The following is a 26,468-nucleotide window of genomic DNA, read 5'->3' as shown; positions in this document are numbered from 1 at the left end:
CAGTAATTACTTTTAATTAATAAAGGTACAAATATTTCGTACTGAAATTAACAGTACATCTTCAGTGTCATACAAACAGTTAAAAGGATGGAATACAAAGTAAAGAACAGTCGGTGGATCACCAATTAACATTGTTGCTGCGTGCTAGGAGATTAATTACTAAATATTATTAAATAATCCTTTAAAGATAATTAATTTTTATTGATGGTTGCATAAAATAAAAGTCTCCCAGATATTTGAGAGAGTGAGACAGTCATTTCGATTTAGATTCGGCCAATGTAAAATAGCTTCACAACTTTCTTTAAAGAGGCGTTCATATTTGAACCTGCATCTATGGAGGAGAAGAGCTTTATCCCACTGGATGTTATGGGTAGTGTCAATACTGTGTTGTGCTAGATCTGACTTATGAGGTTTCATGTATTCAATATAATATTGATGTTCCTTAATTCATTTTTCCACAGAACGGCCTGTTTGTCCAAAATAAGATACATTGCTTCACATGTATTTGGTAACACCTGCCAAAGATAGAGGTGACTGTTTATCTTTTGTAGAAGGCAATAAATAAGAAATTTTGTTGATAGGAATATACGTGGGAATCAGATGATACTTCTTCAAAATTCTGCCTATCAGTTCTGAGATGTCTAGAATGTAAGGGATTGGAACTCTGCGGTCTGTTGAAGAAACCTGAGGTATTGGATCATAGGATCATTGAATATTATTTAATAATATTTAGTAATTAATCTCCTAGCATGTGGCAACAATGTTAATTGGTGATCCACCGACTGTTCTTTACTTTGTATTCCATTCTTTTAACTGTTTGTATGACACTGAAGATGTACTGCTAATTTCAGTACGAAATATTTGTACCTTTATTAATTAAAAGTTATTACTGTGGTTTTTACGTGTTTTATTATTGAAAAACAAATGTTACTTATGAATTTAACTTTTTTTTTTTTTTTGAAGGAGTGAAGATTTAATCACCTATTTTCAAACTACAGAAAACAAGTGTTATCTGTCAGGTTGGGAGGAAAAAGACCCAGAGGAAGACCAAGATATAGGTGGATTGATACAGTAAAAAGTGCCTTAAAAGATAGAAATATAAGATCTGACAATGTTGGAGCCTTGACAGGTAACAGATTGATTTGGAGGAAAATTGAAGATAGGAAGTTAGTAATGTAGTACTGTAGTAAATTTTCATGTAGTACTATCATATCCTGTACACCCCTTGAGGGTAAATGTCAGGAATTTGATGATGATGATGATGGGATATTTCAGGTTATAGTTTATTTTCAAAGCTTTCACAAAAGAATTCATTTTGGAAACATGCACCTATACATTTCTAGCATAAAAGAATAGTCAAAACTATGTAGCTATTTCAAAAATACCCATAATATCAAAACTGTTGTAAAATGTACATATGCAATATTTTCTTCTTCATACTCTGAGCAAATGATAATAATAATAATAAACCGATGCAGGCTAGCTGTTCATTAGTTGTATCCCCTCGTGCTTTGTAACTGCAAGTGATCAATTATACAATTTACCGACTGCTAAAGTTTTTGGTTCATTTTTGATTTGAATGGTATAGATTTAGTTCATATTTATTTCATATAAAGATATGAAATGTAGTTCAGTATGAATATATGAGGAAACAACATTAATATAATATAAATTTAGATAATGAAACACTAATTCTGGATTTTCATTTTTATAATTTCATACTCTTCTTTTTTTAATTTTCTTCCACAAATTTCTGTCATTTCCTTCATTTCTTAGGAAGGAAGTGCAAGGTAAGTCTTTTTCCCCCTAAATTCACTATAGCACAGCTTACACTATAATGTGCTATTCTCCGATCCCTAGGGATTCACTATAACAGCATTTAATGCAATGATGATAATGATAGGGGTTTTTACAAATGATATATTCATTACTGTATGCGTGTTGGAACATTGTTAGACCCCCCCCCCCCAGAAATGAATTAGTCAGGGTGTAATTTTCCACCACATGCTCCTGTGAAAAACCAAGTATGAAACATTGCTAGTTGTCACGTTCTGTGGCTCACGTGTGCTATATCCTAGATCAGCGACAGTTAAATGTTTGATGAAGGCAGACCACATGATGTAAAATCATGCCAATTATCATCAATATATATGACATGCTTGTCCGTTGCCAGAGTACTTGATGGCCAGTAGTGGCTGTGTGGAATGCTAAATCTGATTTGTGCTCCCTTCTTTTTTCGACGTCTTTTACATGCTCGCACATGCGGATCTCTCCCGACTTTCCTGTCTGGCCTATGTAAAAAATGCCACAAGAGCAATGAATGTCATAGATGCCTGATTTTTTCATGGGGTGATGTGGAGGTTTTTGTGGATGTAGGAATCTTGATATTTTTTGTAAAGGAAGAAAAGCTACTTTTATGTTGTACTTACAGAGCACCATAGCCACTTTGTCTGTGACATTTTGATGTACAGACCCGCAGCGTGATTTGTTTGCTTTTAATTGGTTTGCTAGATATATTGTATGCCTTGTCTTGCAAAGTTTTAATTATGCCTATTTTTTTTGTAATGGATGGTGGTGTGAAGCAGCATTTAAAAATCTTCGCGTTGTTTTTTGTATTTTCCATATATGGAGGAGGATAACCTTTTTCCTCTTCGTTTACTTCAACAAGGATATCAAGGAAAGGTAATTTTTTGTGCTGTTCTAGTTCAATAATGAATTTTATATTGGGATGAAAGTTGTTTAGATAATCTTTAAAAACAATCAGCTCATCTACTGTTCCCAGCCAAATGACGAAAATATCATCAACATAACGTAGCCAAACTTTTGGTCTTTTCTGATAAGTTTTTAATGCATTTGTTTTGAAAGTTTTCATAAATAGGTTGGCTAGAGTTGGAGAAAGGGGAGAACCCATGGCAAGTTCTTTTTGTTCCCAATATTGTCTTGAAAAATGAAAAAATGTTTTCCAGTGTTTTCCATGTTTGAAAAGTCCTACAGTGTTCAGTGGGAAAAGGTTTACAAGTAGATCGATTGTGTCATTTCTGGGTACGTTAGTGAAAAGGCTGACTATATCAAAACTTGTTAAGAAGTCTGAAGGTTCTATATTTATACCTTTTACCTTTTCGATGAAATGAAAATTGTTCTTTATAAATGATTTTGTTTTTCCTATATGTGGTAATTTCATGTTTGTCAGATATTTCGCCAAGTTTGAGGTCGGAGAATCTCTCCCATCTACAATTGGCAGTAATGGAATATCTTTTTTAAGAAATCTTAATTCTTCTGGCCAATTAGGTAACTTTTTGATCAACTCATTGGTTTTATTATGTGCACACCATATGGAATCCCTGTCTAAGGATGAATAGGTTTTGGAATCCTCTAATAGGATGTTCATTTTTCTTGTATATTCGTCTGAATTCATATTTACTGTTGCATTTCCTTTGTCCGACTTGATTATTACTAAGTTTTTATTCTCCTCTTAATTCTTTATGGGCTATGGATTCCGATTCAAGTAAGTTTTTATGTGGTACTTTGCATTTAATAATAAAGCTGAACTTTGCATGTAGATGAGATCTGCTGAATCTCTAGGAAGATAGCAATCTTCCAAGCAGATCTGGCCAATTAGGTAACTTTTTGATCAACTCATTGGTTTTATTATGTGTATGCCATGTGGGATCCCTGTCTAAGGATGAATAGGTATTGCAATCCTCTAATAGGATGTTAATTTTTCTTGTGTATTCTTCTGAATTCATAACTACTGTTGCATTTCCTTGTTGCCTGCCTTGATTATTACTATGTTTTTATCTCCTCTTAATTCTTTAAGGGTTATGGATTCTGATTTAGGTAAGCTTCTACGTGATACTTGACATTTTAATAATAAAGCTGAACTTTGTATGCAAATGAGTTCTGTTGAATCTCTAGGAATATTGCAATCTTCCTAGAGATTCAGCAGATCTCATCTGCATGAATCTTAGTCTAAAGATGATAACTGTACATCCAAGATTCATCTCCTGTTATGTTTTAGAAAAAGTTTGGATCTGAAGTTACAGGATTATATAATTCCAAAAAAAATCACCAAACAATGCTCCTTTGGATTGGGCATTAAAATGAATGGAATGAATTTTCCACTCAATCAATTCATGTTCAAAATTTTTGTCAAAATGTGTTGGACTGAGCCAAATGAGGTGCGAAGATCATTAGCAATTTCTTGAATGGCAAATTTTCTGTTTGATTGAACCATTTTATCTGCTTTTTTAACATTTTTGCCTGTGCACAAAATTGAAAGGTATCCCAATCTTTGTCATCAATTGATTCAGAATTATTTGTAAACAGTCTTACATATGACTGCACCATCATCTCTAAAAACTGCTACTAGCATTTCATGACTTTCTGATGCACTCTTACCCAGTTTGAAACAAAATTTATAGCCTCCCTTGATGAGTCCTTGACTCCCTGGAGGTCTCAGATAATAATAATAATATTTGGAATTCTCAACATGTAGAAGTCTCAGTCAAGAAAGGGTTTATGTGAAACTACACAGCTGATGATTATGACAAATTAGGGAGCAGTGTCATAGAACAAGAAGCTACATAGAATGCCAGCAGTGAGGAATTATTTGAGAGCAGATGTATTAGACTGAATACCCAGTGTCAGGGGGATAAATGGAGTAGGGATTAAGGGAATGAGTAACAACATAAAGCAGAAGATGAAAAAAAAAACATCGTGGAAGAACATAAGAAAAAAAAAAGGTGATCAGCATGCTCATTACTCACAACCGACTATTGAGAAGTTCTGACTTGATCTCATAGTTACAACTATATTAGTTGTAACTATGAGATCTGGTATGAGATATCTCATATGAGATACTGTATAGTTACAACAAATATGGAATTCGTAATGGTGGTCACTTAATAGCTGGATGCCTTCAAGGTAGTGTAGGAGTTGGGAATTGATGGTTTTCTCCATAACTTTAGATAGACTGAGGTGAGTGAGTGAGATAGGGCAGTAGTTAGATGGCAGTGATTTGTCACCCTTCTTAGGGATGGGTTGAATATAGGCCAATTTCCAGGCTTTGGGATAGATACTATTGGAGTAAGAGAGTATGTACAGGCAACATAGGATAGGAGTCAGTTCTGGTGCACAGACCTTCAGGACAATTGGAGGAATGCTGTCAGGGCCAGCAGACTTTTTTTTGTGTCTAAATTAAACAATAGGTTTCTGATCTCTTTCTGGCAAAAGGATATAGGAGGGGATAGCATTGTATGTTGTGCAGTTGGAATGATTTTGGGGGGGGGGGGGGGCATTTGCCATTGTCAGTTATGCATGCATTGGAGGCAAAGTGTGAAACCAGGATATTAGCTTTTTCTGTGAGTGATGATGCAATAGAGCCGTCTGGGTATGATAGGAGTGGGAATAGTGATGGGCAAAAGTTATGACCAATTGCTTTGGCAAGAGACCAAAAGGCACGGATGCCATTTTGGCAGGCTGCAAGTTTCCTGCTTTTTGCCTGTTCACATTCTGTTTTGGAAGCATTGATAGTTTTCTTGTATCTATTTCGGGCCTCGGTATAAGTATCGAAGGAGAATGGAATTCTTGATTTGAGTCAGTTGTGGTATCGCTTGATTTTTCATTTGTACAGCCTTGGCACATCTTTGAGAATCAGGGCTTAGTTAAGTGATGGCAGTTCAGAGAAGTGTGGGGCATGTATGTTTCCATGCCAGTGAGGATTACTTTGGAGATATATTCAGTGCATATGTTTGGATTGGAAGACCAGAAACAATAGTCCAACCATGGGAATGAAGCATAGCAGTCATGGAAAGCTGTCCCACTTGGCACTGTTATAATGCCAAACTACTCTTGTGTGGAAGTGGCTGTGTAAGAATTGTTGCATTAGGGAGGAGATGAGCACTAGATTGTGGTCAGATTACCCAGGGGGGGGGGTCACTAGATTCAGTATGAATTTGGAGGGCTCATTGGTAAGGAAGAGATCTATAGTATTTAGGGAGTGGTTCGGGTTATCTGGTTGGCATGTGAACAATTTGTGTAAGGTTGTTAGTGATTGCAAATGTTTCAGCATCTCTGCCTGCAAGATCTCTACAATTGGAGGAAAAAGTCAGTTGGTGTTATGAACATTAAAAATCTCATAGGAGGATGTTGCTGTTAGGAGAGTGAGACTTGAGAAAATCGGTTTTTAAGGAGAGGAAATTAAAGAGCTCCGAATGGTTGGTGGTATTAGGAGAGCGATAAAGACAGGAGATGAAATGACTGATTGGGGAAGGGATATTTTCAACCAAAGAAGGTCAAAGTTTGGCAATTCTAGGTTAGGTGCTCTCTGGCAAGGTATGTCACAAAGTGGATATATGTGTGCAGATGCCACTCTTGGGTCGAAAGGAGTTAAACAGTGTGCAGTTTGGAAGGTTGAGATGGATAGTGCTGGGGGGTGAGATTTGAGTTTCTACTAAAAAGAGTAGGTGGGGTCTGGTGGACTGAAGATGGTAGTGGACACTATTAAGGTTGGAGATGAGGCCACGGATGTTATTGAATTGGATCTTCAAGGTGTTCTGTGGGACATATATTTGACTGCAAGGGTCTTGCACATTTCTTATGCAGTACCTGCATACTGATCTCCATGGCTGCTAGTGGTGTCACTTGATTTTTGCATGGTATTTTAGTAAAATCTTTTTACTATAAAGACATACTGGTCTGTAAACCATCTACACATAGCACAAGAATATCATGAAATTATGATTAGAAGATAGCACATTATCCCATAACTGTATCAATGTATATGGTGCAAGAAAAATATTCAAATTAAGTGGATATTGAATCCAACATTATTTCATAGCCAAATATAGAAACTACAAGAGTTTCATGCTGAATATAGAGACCATAAAAGTTTCAGCAGATACAAGCGTACGCCACCCTTTCATGATAAAGGTGGAGCAAGCTTCGATCAATGTCCTTAGCATTTTCCCATAATGTAAAACACATCTCCTAGGAGATGTATGATGTTATACATTATGGAGGTAGGTCACTACCCAGACCAAGAATACTCAGGATGAAGTGATGCAGAACTTATACTTTACGATACAAGTTGCTAAAAAAAGGTGTCACATTACAAAAAGCACCAAAAATTACTGAAAAAGAGAGCCAAAAGGCTTCACTTCGGCAATGCAAATTTATTCAAATTAAGTGGATATTGAATCCAACATTATTTCATAGCTGAATATAGAAACTACAAGAGTTTCATGCAGAATATAGAGACTATAAAAGTTTTGCGGATACAAGCGTACGCCAACCTTTCATGACAGGGCAACTCGTAGTAAAGGTGGAGCAAGCCCCGATCACTGTCCTTAGTATTTTCCAATAATGTAAAACACATCCCCTAGGAGATGCATGATGTTATACGTTATGGGGGGGGGGGGGAGTCAACTCGTATCATAAAGTATAAGTTCTGCATCACTTCATCCTGAGTATTCTTGGTCTAGCTCCCACTGACGAGACCTCAAAAAATAGGTCTGGGTAGTGCCCTCCCCCCATAATGTATAACATCATACATCTCCTAGGAGATGTGTTTTGCATTATGGGAAAATACTAAGGACAGTGATCAGAGTTTGCTCCACCTTTACTACGAGTTGCCCTGTCATGAAAGGTTGGCGTACGCTTGTATCTGCAAAACTTTTATAGTCTCTATATTCGGCTATAAAATAATATTGGATTCAATATCCACTTAATATGAATAAATTTGCATTGCCGAAGTGAAGCCTTTTGGCTCTCTCTTTCAGTAAGAAAAGTATTTTGGTAAACGAATGCCATTAAAATTGTTGCATCTTTTTAGAAACACTCTACAGCAGCAGATATAAAGAAAACTGAAATGAGAAATTAACTTTATGGATTGAAAGCTTTTACCAAAAAATAAATTTCTTGGTAAGTAATAAGATACTTACTTTTGCATCGTTAATTTCTATCCACCTTTGTAATTCATTATATACATTATCCACATCTCCTATAGTTGCTGAGGTACATATATCCTTCGAAATAGAATCACCATGATCATTACACACTTCAGCATCCTGATTTGGAATGCATGCAATGTCCGTTCCATTATCATCTATACTTCCATTAAATAGTTTGACTTCTCCTTTCTGTGTATGATTCTTCTCCATTATGCTATTTTCTTCAATGTCTATTAGGTCACACAGCGCAATTCCTTTCTTCACTAGGGATTCTATCACAATTTGTTTGTTTTTTTCATTCCTAATTTTAAATGAATATTTTAACGAATAGATAAAGGTAATGAACAATATAAAGCTTAAATAGTTATCTGAAATATTTTTTCTAAAATTACATGCAAGAATTTTCTAATTTAATGGTTTAGCTGCTGTACTTATAGGGCTTATATAAAAGGAAATCAGGGAGAGGGGAGTAGTCTATGATTTAAAAAAAAGTAGGAATCTCTGATCAAAATGGAAATCAGTTTGTAGGCAGTCAACTAACCAGCAAATCATAAACCAGAGAGCACTGTATATCAAAGGGGGGGGGGGATGAGACAGCCTTCTCATCAACACTTGACTTGTGGAAAGAACAATGGCCCAACAATCTTCCAACAAATGGCTTCCTGGTTGAAGATTCCTATGCTCTGCAGCCTGGTTTTGCTCTTCCTATGGAAAATTTGGTCATCTATTAAAAGGATCAGAACTAACCAGGGCAGATGTGGCTACCTACTACATAAATGGAAACTGTCAGACCACCCTTATTGTGACTGTTCCCCCGTGGCCCAGACAATCACTCATATTGTGAATGACTGCCCAAGGTACCAATTTCATGGTCGTGGCCTTCAGTACATCCCCGAGGCCCTGGATTGGCTTTCTGGACTGGAACACTGACTTGTAGCTGCTTTGTATTACTTTAACCATAAGAATATATAAATAAATAAATAAACTGTATATCAATATACACAAACAAGATTATTTAAGAAAACAACCATTCAGGTGAAATAAGATATTAAATGACAATAGTAACTTTAAATACATTTAAAGTCATGTTTTTAAGTTGTGATCTCCAAAAAAAAAAACAGTAGCAAATGTAATAGTATAACTGACATGCACACACACTTATGTTGATAAAACGATAAAATAAAATATCAATGATAAAATTCAAAATTTATAAAAGCCACTACCAAACTTTCCAAGATGTGAAATATTAAACTTTAGGGTTGCAAACAAATAAACTCCAGGATTAAGAAAAACAAAACAGATAACGTTATTTTAATTATTTGATTCTTTCTATTGCATAAAAAATAATGTGGCTAGACACTGAGAGGTCAGTTTATTTTTTGGTGTCTTTATTTTCTGATTTCTTTTGAGTTCACTATCAGAAGACTTCTATGAAGAATTTTATAGCAGTCTTAATGGTTGCTCAAACTTTATGCTGCTCTTCTCCACTGAGTGATGAAAACTGCGCAAATGTAAAAATAAAAGTTAACTTATTACTACTTTGAGATCCTGGGGAGCAAAAATTAAAAAATGATTGTCACTTTTGGATGTTACAATAAGTTTGAGGGAAATAATAGATTTATATCAGATGGACAGCCTGCATTTGGTAACAGGAGTACAGACAAATTATTTTCGGTATGAGACCTAATATAGAGTTCAGGGAAGCTAAATTATGATGGGAGGAATGGTGAGAATTTATGCATAAGAGCAACTAAGTAATAGAACTGTATTAATAATATAAATGTCTATAATCGTGGAGATAATTATGATGAAAGGATGATTATGGACTCATCTGGTTCAAACTTATTATACATGCACAAGGATGTCTGCATAAGTGAAGCATTAGATGGAGATCTCCAAGTTGTTTAAATGGGTCATGTAGACTAGAGAAGTAAATATGCAAAAACGTCCAGAGGCAATTATTGACTATGCACAAATGCCAGTGGTATCAGTAACAAAGGGATTGCGTTTGTTGCTTGGCGAGTGTGATATGGCTTCAGATTATAGGCATTAACAAGACTTGGCTGTCAGATGCAGACGTACTAACTGATATTGAGTATTGAAGGTACAGTGTTTTTAGGAAGGATTGACAAGTTAGGAGAGGAGGGAGGGTGAGCTGTTAATGATCTGAGTTCCATTAGGGTAGAAAGCTATGGTAATAATCTTCAATGCATCAGTGTACTTGAAGCAATCTGGTGTGAGATGGAGGCTAACAAGATGAAATACATGGTGGAGTGTTGTTGTTACAGGCCTAGTTATCAAATGCTTCATCAAATCAAACAGATGTGTACTAAATGAGTAACCATCATAGGGAACTTTAATTATCCAAACACTCATTGGGTAGGGGTGAAATCTCCTGAGAAGAATGAAGCCGAATTTATTGAGATGTAAGTCAACTCTTCAACAGCATGTGACCAAATGAACACAAATTCAAGAATGTTTGACCTGATTATAGCATCAAAAGGGGTTTCAGTTAAAGTGGTGGCTGTTCTACCATACAACTTTACAAAAGCCCCACCGTAAACTTGCTGCCCTTATCCGTTCCACCAAAGACCAGTTCCCTCCTGTCTCAGTGCCTGGAGTATATAGAGTACCTTGTGCTTGTAAACTGGCTTACTTCTGATAGACAGGCAGATCAGCAACCATCCGGTAAGAAGAACATAAGTCATACATCTGCAATCATGGTTATGGTCAATCTGGCCTTGCAGACTATGTTTTGGATACAACCTACAGGATCTCCTGAAAAAAAAACCACCATGCTCCACCATAGTATATTCAAAAAAGAAAGACTATTCTTTGCATCTGCACTCAGGAATCAACCAAATTTAAACAAATACAGTTGCATTAGACTTAAAAAAAATTTGGGAAACATTAATTATCAGAGATCCCTCTTTACATCCTAGGCCACCTGCAAATGACCATAGAGGGCACACCACCTAGATAGGACTTTAGTTTCACTCACTATTGTATTATATTTTGTGTGTGTGTGTGTGTGTTGTTACAAAAAGTTTTTTTTGTAATCCCTGAAGATGTCTCTGTAATGGAGACAAAATCTTGGAAGTATTACAATTGGTTTTAATCCTTTCTCAGTGCTGATAACATTCCATTAAACCTCCAACATGAATTCTTCAAAGCACTTAAGTCTCAACAACAAATATTTACAAGTATTGTACAGAAAGTTAAGTCTGAGCATAAAAGAAACTAGCACTCCAAGTTATTGACAACCTAAAAAAAATCTATCATTATGCTGTAAGTAAAAAAACAGAATGAATGTGAATTCAGAAATGGATTGACAGTGATTCACTAATTTGCAATGAACAGCATAGGTTTTCAATAAATTAAAGATGCCAAGAAATTTTATTCTTGGTTTAATCCTTTATCCAAGTGTAAACAAACAAAGTTTGCACCTGAAGATTTTCAGGACAGGCAACTTGTATCTAGAAGCTAGTGATTTCACATCACTTGCCTCAGTATCCCATAATGCAAAGCACATATCCTTACAGACGTATAATGCTATGCATTATGGGAAGTTGCCCTGTTCTGAAAATATTTAAGGGCAAACATTGCTTGTGCCTGAGATTTAAGGTGATCAGTGGTGTACCAAGGGACCAGTCCATGGTATACTGTTATTCAATCTTTACATTAATTATATTGGGAACAATCTGAGGAGACATATGGTATTTGCAGAATAATTTGAATAGGCTGAAACTGTGGACATATGAAAATGGTGATCAGATATCCAATGATGTATTTATATTGGTGGGATTATGTTAGAAGAGAATGATTGGACCAAAGATCTTGGCATTTTAGTAGACATTAAATTGAAGTTCAGGGGACATCTAGAATATCCTCATCTTCAGTTTTCATGTCACCTTTATCATCTTTGATTCCTTTTATAGTATTCTTTTTTCCATTTCTAAACTTCTTTAATAGCCTCCAGAACATTTCACCACTTTCCTGATATTTATTTTCTATATTCTTACCAAAGTCTTCCCATGACTTTTGTTTAGCTACTTTTACACACAGCTTAATTCACTCTCTTACATTTTTCTTTGTATTCTTTTAGGGCATCTGCTGACTTATTTGCTAGGAACTTTGGTATGCTTTCTTCTTTTCCAGGACTGCTTCTTTAACTTCTTGTGTCCACCATGGAGTTCTTATTTTTCTATTACCACATACATCCCTAGCTGAATCAATCAATGTCTTCTTCAGAGTTTGCCACTGAGACTACAAGGCTTGTTCTTGTTTTCAATTTGTTTCATTTTTTCTTTAATAATGTTTATAGTTGAGTCTACAATTTACTTGTAAAAGCTGATCACTTTAATTCTTTTTAAAACTCTCTTACATACCGTTCTTTTCAATGTAATATCTATTTCCATCCTGCGTAATACTAAGTAATGGTCACTTCCAATTTCAAATCACCTATACACTCTTGTATCCTGAATGAGCATGAAGATATCATTATCAACATAGTAAATGAGGCTTTTCTTATTTCTTGTGTCTTCTCTCTATGTGAACTTGCACACATCTTTATGTTGAAACATCATATTAATAAAGACTAGTCCATGTCCAGAGTAGAAGTCCAGTAAACACTTACCATTATTATTAGATATGCCCTTTTCTTCAAATTTTCCTAAAATGTTCCTATATGCTTGGTGAGAATCATTTCCTACTCTGTTGTTCAGATCTCCAACAAGGACCACTTTTGCAATTTTCTTTACATTAGCTGCCTGCTCTAATGACTCAAAATCAACTAATTAATTTGAAGTTTTAATAATTTTAATAACAAATATCTTCAAACATGGAGAACATCACTTAATAACAATGAATAGTGTTATTAACAATCTTTCAGTACCTTGTACTAAAACCCAATATTATCTAAAGGTTTCTAAACTGTCAGTAACTTTATTCTTTTTCCTTCCTTACACCAGTAAAAGAGAAGGAAACAGCATGAACTGACAAGTGTAGCAGTGATTATGGACAACTGTATGAACCAATGGAATGTCTAGCTTATACAGGAGGAGGAGTCAAAAGGCTTGTCATAACTTTCAAATGGCATAGATGCAATGGATTTTTGGCTGATGACAGTATTATGGTGATTTTGAATAAGCACATGCTGGTATTAGGTGATTGTAATATGCAAAATATAGTAGGCAACATAAATTGAAGTATGACACTGACATTAATAAAATTTACATAAAATACACAAAAACATTTTGTAGTCTTATATATAAAATGTCTATACTTGCATTTTATGGTTGGTGCTATTTTCTTTTTTCCCATTTTTTGTTGCTAATGAAGCTAGTAATTCTGTAGTATTAACAATACTAAGAACTTGATCAGCTATAGTAATTATGTCATGAAGATGCTCTTTACGATCCTGAAAATAGAAATTGAACGAACTTATATAACAACAAATTCATTTTTTTTGGAGGGGGAGGAGAGTCATTTTTTCAAAATTTCATGGAAAGAAAACAAAAGTACACTTCTGAAAGGTATGTGATGGGTAACTTTAAAAAGTAGTTGAGTTTTGTTACACTTGACAAGAAATAATATTCTTGTTTTCATTCCTATTTTATCCTACACATGCAAGTGAAAGTTTGCATGACTTATCCTCATGAATATACTACTGGAAGAGAGAGACTTCATATCAAGGTACACTTTGCATCCCATAAAGCACAACTCATTTCCTTAACAGAGAGTGCATGGTGTATTATCACTGAGATTCACTTCCATTTCTTAGACCAGTTTCAACTTTTTTAAAAATTTTATTTGACCTCCACCCATGTAAAGTTGTAAACCTAAAATACATTAGTACCATGGGTGAACTAGGGATTTTTTATATTTTTTACGTATTTTTTAATTATTTTTTGCGTAATCTGGAAATCTTGCTTTAGAGATAAAATACAGAACTTTTTGAAGCCACCCCTCCTGCCTCCAATAAGTGAGAGCAGTGATCTCACACATGAAGTAATGAAATCCATATCCCACTTAAAAACAACTGCAAGCATCCATACAGTAGAATTTGAACTAGCAGTCTGCTAGTTGAAGAGCAGATACATTAGGCACTTGGCCAACCAGGATGATGTATTAACAATTTTTTGAATGAATTTTTTTTTTTTTACTAATCTGGTGGAGCCATATACTCTTAGGCAGATCTTATCCAACTCAGACAAACTGCATGAAGTTTTTAATATACACATTAACCTTGAGGAACAAGGTTAATGTGTATATTAAAATATACACATTCTTCTTAATGATATATGTCCCACTTGGAAGACTTTGCTGCTAGATAGCAAGTTTTTAATAAATACAGGAAAGTGCCCTCTGAGACCTAGATCTAATATGCCGTATTTCCAGGCTGTGTCAAACGTTATCCATATCAAAGAATACTGAAATCAGATGTTCTTTTTTTTTTTTTTCAGGGATGCATCTCTTATACAAATTTCTAAATGGTCCAAAGTCGAACAGTGTCTATGAAAGCCATATTGTGTGTTGGAGAGAAGACCATTGCTTTCTAAATGCCAGATTTCTCTTAGAAAGCAATGGTCTTCTCATCATGACCTACTGCACTGGCTTCACAGAGAAGAAAAGCTGTTTTTAGTTCTTCCTTAACAAATAGATGATGGTACGGCTCTGGTGCATTAGTAGAGAAGTTTAGCCATTGTTTCTCTTGTTGCTCTTTCAATATTAAAATTTTCTCCCAAAGTGTCTGCAGTAACTTTAGAATCAACAACAACACATCCATTATACTCCAAGATAAACAAAGAGTGTGTTTTGTATCTCCCTTTCATTTTCTGGATTTTATTCCATACAAATTTTGTAATGAGTGGTTATCATCTATGACATATTTCACTACTTCAGCCTTAAATTTGCAAGATGGCGAAAAGTATTCTAGCCAGCTTGGTCCATTTTCCATATGGCATCCATGTAGAACATAGCTCCTGTGAAGGCAAATTGCAAATAACAGGAAAATGATTGCTTCCATCCCAATGTTGAAGAGAGTGGAAATGAGCAGGTAGGCATATGGAAGAAGGTATTGACCATTATTAAGAAGGGAGAGGTCATGATTGTTGAGTATTTGCAAAATGATAAGACCTCATCCATTCATATTGACACTATCCACAGAGTGTTATGTCCATTAAACTCATGAGAAGTATGGGCTGAGGGAGTTGCAATATAAGATTATCAAGTTCAATCTGATTTAACTCACAACTCAATGGTAAATAAACGGAACATATGGTAATAAGAAATCCCATTGATAATTGTTACTGCTTCCAGAGCAGTATTATAAGCTGGACATGTTGCAAAGAAGTATGACTGCTCATTACAACAGCTACTCCACCATGAGCAGGACCATCTCCAGTTTTTGTCTTTATGCACAACAGAAATGCCTTAATGTATCCTGTCTGGGTTTTAAATGTTTCCTGCAGATGCAGACACAGAGGAGTTGTATTTCTGCAGAAGAACCCTGACATCAGCAATGTTTTGGCAAAACCTACAACGGTTCTAATGCAGAAATTTTCTTATTGTTTTGGCTTTGCAGACTTGTCTGATTTTGGAGATGTTCAGGACTTACTTTGTCAGGTTTATATTTATCTACTGATTTAGGGAAATATGGATGGTCAGTGTAAATCTCTTCTTCTAGAAAAATGCATAATACATCATCTGATGTGTCAGGGTCATTTGGTGAGTTTAGTTTACTTTCTGTCAATACAGAGGTGTCAATTTTTTCCATGGGGATGCCTGATGGTTAATTTTTACATGAGATCCTTGCCATAAATTTGCCGGCCTGGTTAGCATATCCTCTCCAGCCAAAAGGCAGCGGGTTCGAAATCTGCTGTGGACATGGATGTTTGCGATTGTCTGTGAAAATACTAGTGGTAGTCGGTAGATGACGTTGGTGTAGATCATAGGTTGCCAAACTTTTTCGGGCCACCGCCCACTTTGCAAGACAAATTTTGTAATGCCCCCCATTTTTACAGTAGCAAAAAATGAATAAATTTTTTAAGTATATAAAAAATAGAAGTTAAAATATCCTGTATGACACGTTCAATTTTTTATTTTGCATACAAGCGCATTTTGTTCGTCTGACCACGACATTGTCCGAATAATTATAAATAATAATTAATAAAAAAAATAATTACACAAGATATAAACAACAAACCTACAAAATATAACCACAGAAAACAGATATACTTAATTTACCCATCAATTCAAGATATCCTCCTCATGGTGAAGAGACCAAACGATCAAGCTTGCTTTTCAACAATTTTCCTCCAAATTAATCTGTGATTTGTCAGGACACAAATAACATCAGCCATGTTTTTATTTTATGGTTTTACATTATAGTCTTCTTCTAAGGTACTTCTAAATGCATCAATATGCCTTGTTCTAGGTTTCTTTCAAATATTTTTATTTTTTAATAACTTTGGAGATTAATGCCATCTGTTTACTCATTGAACAACGGTTTTATTTATAATCCAACTCTCGGATCCATATGCTAAAACTGGTTTACACACACACACACACACACACACTGCTTAGTTTAGCGTTTTGGCTAATTTCTTTCTTATTCAGCCGAGTTCCCTATTATGTACCAGATTTGTTTATTCTCTAGTTTATTTTCAAATTGAACTGCCATTTCACTAAAAATTGTGACTAAACAGCTGACTAAAAATAATTTTATTTAGTCAGCTGTTTTCTAAGGTCTCCACTGAGAATGCAATTGACGACTTCCACGTTCTTATCAAATTTCACAGTATTTGCCTTTTTAACCTTCCTACCGGCTAGGACGTCTATAGACGTCCAACTAAATCTGGATAAGATTCAGCCCACCTGTTTAAAGAACCTGGATAAGAAGTGCAATTTGACTGTCATGTCCATTAGAAGGTGTGATAAACCCTCACGCTGAAGAGAAAGGTTAATCAGATTATCTCCCGTTCGTAGCTGCCTCTCAGTTGCCTATAACAAGAAACGGACTTTCTTGTTCCATGCTGGTGAACTGGATTTTAGTTATATATCATAGACTAAAAATAAAGAAATTATTTATATTTTTGTTTTCTCTTTTTATTGTACAATACAATTTTAATTTCTGGACAAAATAAAGGTCTTGCATAATTTCTTCACTTAACCAATCTAATTTTTTATTTTTTTGCGCTAATTTGTTTCTAATCGCTACTAGACAAAAGATTTTTCTTTGTTCTCGAAGAAATTAATTCACGATAATTATTTGGAATATTCTTTTAAAAAAAGAAAAGAAAACCGGCTGCCGACGTTCCAGGTTATATTAATTTTATTTTTGTACAAAACCATCGAAATCGAATAATACTTAACAGATTTCCTTTAGGACACGCTTGAGCAACTTTGCTTTATAGTGAATAACATGAAATTCTTTAATCATATTACTAAATTTTTTCTTCATGTTGTATAGTAATCTGTACTTTCACTTTCTTGGTTTCCTTGTATAATTGGTCATTACAAAATGAAATTAACAGTTATGATTTAAATTTATATTTTCTGCATAATTCAGATATTTCATTCTCCAATTTTTAAAGTAAGAGATACATTTGCTTATTTTTATCATTCAAAATATGTATATCAAATGTGAAATTTCATTTCCATATTTTTACAATAGAATTGAACTTTATTTCGCCTCTGATAGTTTACCCCCCCCCCCCCGTTGCATTACTATCACACACCCGAAAACTGTTATGAAACATAGGTACAGTTTTTATTTAATTCGTTATTTTTCTCTAGTAATTGTTCCACATAACTTTAATTTTTCGATACTGAAACTATGTGGTGAAACTATTATAAAATAGCAAATTATAAATCAGACAATATACATATTTCCTGATTATTATAAATCAGGAAATTATGTGATATTCGGATACAGGTGAAATTAATATTTAAAATCACTGTCATCCTTCAAATGCAATATCAGAATAAAGAAAGTGAAAAACCCGAAGTTTCGAAATACATTTGGAAAGCCCGCTCTCAAAATGTATTGGTCTACAGACTGGATTCTGAACACGCCAATGTTTCATGATGTTATGACTGTAAAACAATTCAGTCTCATCATGAAGTATTTGCATTTTCAGAATAATGAAGAATACGATCAGGCAACACATCCTTGCCCAGTCCTCAACAAAATTTATGATTTTCTGATGAAAATCCGTCAAAAATGTAGATCACTCTACATTCCTGAGAGAGACTTGAGTATCGATGAAAGCCTTATGCCATTCAAAGGTGGACTGAAATGTAAGCAGTATATTCCCAAAAAGAAAGCGAAGTATGGAGTAAAATTTTTTATGCTTTGCGAATCGGAAAGTGGATATCTTTGGCATTTCAAACCTTATACGGGAAAGCAAACTGTAATCGAGCACGATAAATATTCGGATCTCCCCTTGTCGATGCGTGCAGTAATGCCGTTACTAGATACTGGGGAAAGGTTACTACATTATAATGGATAATTACTATATATGTGTCCTGAACTCGCTGATTTGCTTTTACAGCATCTTACAGATAATTATGGTACTGTAAATGCAAAAAGGCGAGATATGCCTCCAGATCTGGCTTCAGGAAAGCTATCGAAGGGGGAAATCCGAACTTATCAGCGAGGGAAAGTCTTTGCACTACATTGGAAAGACAAAAAAGATGTTTTTCTGCTATCTTCCCTGCACAATCCATCAGCGGAATCCGTGGAGAAGCATGGTTTGAAGAAAGAAAAACCCATTGCTGTGTGTGCATACAACGACACTATGGGTTGAGTCGACAGGTGCGATCAGCAGCTATTATTCTACTCTGTAATGAGGAAACAGCATATAAAATATTACAAAAAAGTGTTTGGACATGTTATTTGAATTTTGAAGTGTTTGGATTTTGTTATTTGGAACAGTTTCCTCCTGTACAAGAAAAAATGTTTGTCTACCATAACATATCTAGAATACAGAATAGAAATTGCGAAAGCATTGCTGCATGCACATGCACCTTCTTCAGCAAGCAGAAAAACAGGAAATCCTGTCAGACATCTGAGGTTGAACGCTGCTAACTCCAACCATTATCCTGAAAATCTACCACCAACGGCTAATAAAAAAAAAAACCTCCACGCAAATATTATGTATGTAATTAAAAAAATATCAGAAAGGAAACAAAAATCTGGTGCCCTGAGTGTAAAACTGCTTTGTGTGTTTACCCTTGCTTCAAGGTGTTCCACGCTGTTCAAGAATTTTAAATTCTGAACAGTATGAAATAAAAAATGTTTGTTTTCAAGGCCATCAAAACAGTCCTTTTCAGGATTACAAATATTGATAGAGGGATACCCGAATGCACTGTTTCTTTTTCATCTTGAAGGCTAATTTTTAAGTTCTTTTTATGACACAGAGAAACTGGAAACAGTATTCCAGGTAAAGTATTTCATCAAAACAATAAAAAATAATGAAATAAAATCTACCCTATATATATATAAAATGATAAGCTTTTTTATGTCATGTTTATCGAAACGTTTTGAAACTCAGGGGCTACCCTGAGTGTCGAGTCTTCAAAATTCGAGTTATCAGAATTCAGTGGCTGAACCCCCTTTCGAGTTATCACAATTGAAGGAGAACTGGTCTACCATACCGGAACACGGGGGGCTGTGCCCAACCCCCCGTATTAATGTAGTTAATAAATGAAATATATAAATAATAACGGGAACATTTTCACCTTGCCAACACTCAACATTGATGTGATATGGGTTCCAAATTTCTTGTTTCGGAGATATATATATATATATATATATATTACAAAGTTTTGTAATAAAAATTTCTGCTACAATGAAGTTTGGCAGAATCAACAATATTATTACCACCTTATTTCTGTTTCTCGTGTGGGAGAAAAACGGTAAAATGTCACTCTTATAATTATATGAGATGTTATAATGGCAAAAATAGTAAGAAAAAAGTCATTTGCAGTTTCTCTTCAAAACACAAAGAAAGAACTTTGTAAATTCAGCCAGTGGAAAAGAAAATACTACATATTTTTCTCCTGTTATCTGATTTTTTTTCTTATAGTTCAAAGAAGAAATCACTGCATATAACATGAAGTCTGCAGGAGGGAAAAAAATCTGGAAATTGGTTACATTATAGCGAATAGAGAAATCATGTCAGAAAAATTATTCACGTATGATTCTAATCTCAGCAGACATAACATTTTCTTCTAGATTAGATATCTAAATTAACTGAACCTTTGCTACTGTTTTACACTAAAATGAATGGGTATGTTCCCCAAGTGATTTACGTTTGTAACAGCTGTCTTGCGAACGATTTATGAAATAAATTATCTGAAATATCCGCAGATTGCTTAGGTCTATATCCTAAACATGAATCCACACTAATAAGCAAAAAGATTTTCATCACTGAGCTAGATCACCTAGAATCTTTAACTACATTTTCCCCTAAAAAATTAGCTTGCATAAATTATGTTGTCACCTTATTTTCTGAACAATTAGGCATATAAATAACATTCATCTAATATTAAAAAAAGTTGCTGAACTTATTTTTACTGTACCATACTACACTCACCTTTTCAGAATCCAGAGATTGCAACCTTGCTTGAAGAAGAGGCAAATGTTTAGGGTCAGATGCAATAATTTCATCAAATAATTCTTTGGAAGCTTTTCCTTGTAACCTTAAAAGACAACATTTAAATATGTTAATTTCTATTAAACTGAAGTCAATTTTTAAATTAAAATTGTTACAGTGGAATATTTTATTAAATTTCTCCATCAAACATTTATAAATTTTGTGTAAAAAAAAAAATATATATATATATAACATAATACCACAAGCATTAAATCTTTTGTACAATTTCCTTTTTAAAATGAGTAGAAAATCTAATGTGTTGGCAGCTCATGTCAACTTACTTAATTATTTGCTGATATTTCCCACAAGTATTATATCCAACATCTTGAGAGCATAAAAACAGTATGTCCTAGTACACGAACAGCAACAATTTAATTAACAGTGGGACCAGTTTAAAAACATTATAATGAACATCACAAGGAACTAAAGTTATAACTGGGGCCATCTATTGCTGAATAAAGAAAGATAGTATTAATTTGATCTTAAAATGACTGTACTATCACCCAGATATTTGATAAATGGATACAGAATAATTTGTTGAGGTTTGGGGAATAATTTGAAGTTGCTGCTGCTTCCAAAAACAATCTTTCTGACTTATGATGGCTTCTGTGTAGCACTTCTGTTTTCTTCCATCTGATCCTGTATGAAGAGGTACCAAGGCGTGGTCTGCTAGTTGTAACTTGCCATAATGATAGTGCGAATGTATTTTCATGTTCTCCAAGGTGGACGTCAACAGTTCTTCCTGCCCGTTCACAAGTACAGGGTACTTCATACGGTTTACAGAAAAGTCATCCCCAGCATTTTGCACCCTGTAGATAACACAGTCCAACACAATTTTTGCTGACTTTTATATGAGACCTGTTTTTTACTAATTTGGGTGCGCTGATTTCAAATATCAAATCCATTTATCTCTATCACGTCAGGTTTTTCCTCTGTGGCATTTTCTTTTTGCTAATTTGTAACTTTTTGATAGTTTTCAAGAGGAAGTACTATTTAGAGGATAAAAAAAAATCGATTTTTTAATATTATTTTCTGAAAGTATGTACTTTTAAAAATCTGTTTCTAACTTTTTATCAAGAAATTCGAAAAATTCCCAAAGATATAGCCTATTATTCAAAGCGGTGCGCAGATCAGAATCGGAGTGCTCACCGCTCTCGCTTGTTAGTAAACGAATAAATGCGTAAGAACCTGCAACAGCACGTACCGGCGCTTTGAATGCGAGAAAGGCCGATAATTATAACTACTTAACAATATTCATTAAAAATTACAAGAATATTTATAAAAAAAAATAACAATTTTACTTACACATGAGTTTCAGGGAATAAATTTTTGTTTGTAGCAATTTCTGCTGTGTGTTCTGTTTTGGCAATCCCTTTGAATACTCCAACAGTAGTTGGCTATCATGTGAGAATCCCATCTTCCTTGTTACTGATCTTCCATAGTTTTTAAGTCTTGATGAAATCTTTCGCCTTGTTCATCGCTTACAGCACCTAAATTCTCGGGAAATCTATCAAGATGACTGTATAGGAAATGAAGCTTTATGCTCATGTTGTGACCTAGGTGCTGGAAATTTTCAAGCATTGTTTCCACTAGATCTTTGTAATTGCACGCTTTTTTGTTTCCAAGAAAATTATTTGCAACCATCGTAAATGAAGTCCAGGCCTCTTTCTCAATTTCGTTCATAGAGTTGATGAAATTTGGGGCTCTCATTAAAGTTCTAATTTGCGGTCCATCAAATACACTGGCTTTAATTTTTTCATAACTAAGTCGTGGAAATTTTTCACATATGTATTATTGGAAACAGTCACCTTGTAAATCTAAAGCTTTAACATACTGCTTCATAAGACCTAGTTTGATGTGTAGAGGTGGAAAAATGATTTTTTCTCTGTCGATTAAAGGTCGATTTATAACATTCTGTTCTCCAACATTTAAGGATATTCTAAGAGGCCAATGTTTCTGACTCCAGTGTTGGTTTCTAGCTCGACTATCCCAGAAGCATAGAAAACATGGAAACTTTGTATATCCTCTTTGAAAGCCAAGTAAAAAGTTCACCATTTTAAGATCCACACAGATGATCCAGTTATGGTCTGTATATTTTAATAACTTCAGAACCTTTTTAATGTCCTCATATGTTTCTTTTAAGTGGACTGAATAGCCAATAGGAATTGAGCTATATACATTCCCATTGTGTAGTAAGACACACCTGAGACTTCTGCTTGAACTGTCGATAAATAAACGCCACTCATTTGGATGATATTGTACAACACTCATTTCAGTTAGTAAACCTGATACATTGTTACAGTAAACACACCCACACTCGTGTTTAAAATATTGTACAAGATTACTTTCCCTGCTATGATAAAAAGTTATCTTCATATCTTGTTCCAGTAAGTTTTTTTCATTTAATCTTGAAGCTAACAATTCCGATGATTCCTTTGATAGGCCCAAATCTCTTACTAAGTCATTCAATTCCGCTTGAGTAAAACGTTGCGGTCCAGAACTAGAAATTAAATTTTCATTGTCTAAATCAACATCCGGGTCTTGCTCCTCAAGAACATCTGGCATATCCCGATCATGCTCGTTCTCAAGTAAAGGAAGTCCTTTATAAATTGACACGGCTATTTCACTGGAATGAGCAACTGGCCGAATTGCTGAGTCGAGATTTGGATACACAATTTTTTTCTTATTCTTCTTATTATAACCAGAAGTCTGAACTAAACAAAAATAGCAATCATCTACGTGATTTTTTGGTTCACGCCAAATCATTGGAATGCCAAAAGCTAATTTTTGGCGTTTTCCCTTGCTCCACTGTCGTAAATTTTCTGCACATGACTTACACACTTTATTTGGAGCCCATGACTTGTCCTGATCTGCAATTTTTACGTCAAAGTATGCAAAGTGCACTTTCTTAACGAAATCAGTGATATTTGTCCTTTGACTGGGAACAGTAAAGCTGCCACAAATGTAGCAGAAAGAATCTACACTATTGACACAGTTTCGAGTAGTAGACATGATGTATTTTCTTCACTGCCAACTAACATGTAATTAACAAGACAAAAAAAACCAGAGCCTTTATTGAAACGTTATAAGCGCTCATAATACCTTCACGATCGATTAACGATTGACTGATTTCGATCGTTCTTTGTCCGCTATGACGCATATAGCATTCATTTGTTTTAGGCAGTTGTCATCGTCTACTTTTCATCACCTAAATGTATTAAGTCGGTCGGACTCTCTCACATTCAAAGTGCCAGTACGTGCTGCTGTAGGTTCTTACGCATTCGTTCGTTTACTAACAAACGAGAGCAGTGAGCGCTCCGATTCTGATCTGCGCACCGCTTTGAATAATAGGCTATATCTTCGAGAATTTTCCGAATTTCTTGATAAAAAGTTAGGAACAGATTTTTAAAAGTACATACTTTCAGAAAATAATATTAAAAAATCGATTTTTTTGATCCTCTAAATAGTACTGCCTCCTTAAAACTATCAAAAACTTACAAATTAGCAAAAAGAAAATGCCATAGAGGAAAAACCTGACGTGATAGAGAAAAATGGGTTTCATATTTTAAATCAGCGCACCCAAATTAGTAAAAAACAAGTGTCAGATCATAATCAGCAGAAAAAAAATATTTTTTGTTGGCCAGTATAATGAGTAGGTTACAAAAATGTAAATACAGTACAGTTAACTCTCGATATCTCGAATTTTTATTGAAGTCCCAGCCTCTTTAGTGGAGATTCAATGTTAAACTCTCTCGATTACTCGAACCGAACTTCTGATAACTCTAACTTTTCTGAACAAATTTTCAAAATTACATTTGTGTACAAATTGTCATAGCTTTTAAACTAATTTCTCCCCTTTTGTATGTCTTCAGGGTTCTCTTTCCATTGTGAAAGTATTAACTGGAACTATTAATCCTTTCACAATGGAAGGAATACATATTCGACCACGAGGGCGATAGTCACACGGTTAGCGATGGACATGGGGGGGGGGGGGGGGGGGAACAGTGCACATTTGCTGTTTTTGCCACCTTATTATCGGGGGCGCATTGCGTGAACAAGCCGAGTGTCACAGGCAGTGCAATATATACATATTATTTTTGCATTTTGATTGATTAATCCTGTGCGTACAATGGCAAAAAGTGTTCCGTCAATAAGAGGCTCAAGAAAATTGGTAGATGATGACAACCACATTTACATGTTTTCAAAGAGAACTGTAGATGAACAACATGGAATCTGGGTTTGTGAAAAACGTTCCATATGCAAAGGGAGTGTTTGGACAGAGGATTTGGAAGGCCCAGTTGTGAAAGTCGTAACTAAACATAACCATGCAGCTCAAGCCGCAAGGTCGGAAGCATTGCAATTGATTGGTCAAATACGGCAACATGCAACAACCACGAATGAACGGCCACAGCAAATTGTTGCATCAGTAATTGCAGAGGCTCGTGCCAATGTCACAGCATTACCACCTAAAAAGGATTCACTTAAACGAACCATTAGTCATGTTCCATGCAACAATGGTACTTCTGCTTTACCGAGCAATCTCCAGGACCTAGTAAACCCACAAAATCATCAAGAAATTATTATTGATGGTAATGTACAACAGTTTCTGATGTATGAGTCTCAGGACAAACTGCTCCTGGCGCGTAGCCAGGAGTGGTTTTCTGATGAAACTTTTAGCACAGTACCCACGCATTTCCAGCAACTTTATACAATTCATGTGGTTCAATTCAATGCAGTTATTCCAGTGGTCTAAGCGCTTCTGCCAAACAAAACTCGTGCCACATACGTCAAGTTGTTTCAAGAAGTTAAAAATCTACAACCGTGTCTTCAACCCCAGCGACTTATGACAGATTTCGAACAAAGTGCTATGCATGCCTTTCAACAAGAATTTCCTGGTATTCTAAATACTGGTTTATTTTTTTATCTTTCCCAAAGCATTTGGTGAAAGGTACAGACTGAAGCTTTTAAAAGCCTGATGCAAACAAGACCATGAATTTACTCATTGGATTCAAATGAGTCCAGCATTGGCATTTATTCCTCCTGCTAACGTTATTCAATGTGATAAAGGAGAGTCTACCCTTAGGTGAACGGATGAGAGTTGCCAATTTGATATACGGTTTAAATGTGGTGCAGCGCTGATATTTATTAAGCACTCTAGATATCATTTCAGATGTGCCCTGGTATGGAATGGTAACACTTTTGCTGAAGTCTTGCATATTAAGCAATGAAAGTAATTTCGAGGGAGAGTTTAGTATTTTGTCTATTCTTTGGAGATTATAGCCATTAGTTAAAAAGTATGATGCAAGTGAGTTCAGTGATAAGAGCATTATTATTGGAACAGATAGATTGGCTTTATGAGTTAGTGTTTTTAGGGCACCATATTGTTGAGCTGGATGATGGTGTGATTGTTTGTGCAAATATATCTCCCTGTATGCATAGAATTTTTATAAACAGAAAAAGATAATGAACTGTCAGGAAGGCATGTGACTAATGTATCTAGGAATGGCATACAGTCATTAGCTTCCTGTTCCATTGTGAAGTGGATTTTAGTGTTGGTTATTTAAATGTACTAAAAATGCATCTAATGTGTCTGGATCATGTGGCCAAATAGCAAACATCATCAAATAGTGCAAACAAATCACTGGTTTGAGAGTGGCTGTATTCACTGCTTGGTTTTCTAAATGTTCTATACAAAAATTGGCTGAAGGGGCAGCCCACAGCTGTCTACTACGATGCAAAATAGCCAGCATGTACTGTAAATTTGAATAATTTAAGTACGGCAATCCCTCAATTCATGTGCCTAATGCGTTCTTTAAAATAGGTGCATTGTTTCGAAAACACACTAATCGAATATAAT

At 35.0% G+C, this 26,468-nt stretch overlaps 1 protein-coding gene across 3 annotated transcripts in view; it reads right to left on the bottom strand.

Moving 5' to 3' along the window:
- TppII (Tripeptidyl-peptidase II) overlaps positions 1–26,468 on the bottom strand; it is a 583,232-nt gene that overhangs the window by 36,455 nt on the left and 520,309 nt on the right. For all 3 annotated transcript variants that reach the window (XM_090408276.1, XM_090408286.1, XM_090408295.1), the window contains 3 exons: positions 20,552–20,657; positions 13,238–13,368; positions 7,941–8,250 (listed from right to left, as the gene is read on the bottom strand). In XM_090408276.1, the coding sequence (XP_090264402.1) occupies positions 7,941–8,250; positions 13,238–13,368; positions 20,552–20,657 (547 nt within the window). The remainder of the gene's footprint in view (positions 1–7,940; positions 8,251–13,237; positions 13,369–20,551; positions 20,658–26,468) is intronic.

The sequence above is a fragment of the Typopeltis vanoorti genome, chromosome 2 (genome assembly GCF_054136105.1).
Source record: "Typopeltis vanoorti isolate ZY-2024b chromosome 2, IOZ_Tvanoo_1.0, whole genome shotgun sequence".
Taxonomy (NCBI): domain Eukaryota; kingdom Metazoa; phylum Arthropoda; class Arachnida; order Uropygi; family Thelyphonidae; genus Typopeltis; species Typopeltis vanoorti.
Note: the sequence above shows the minus strand (reverse complement) of the source record. Positions and strands in the feature narration are given on the sequence as shown.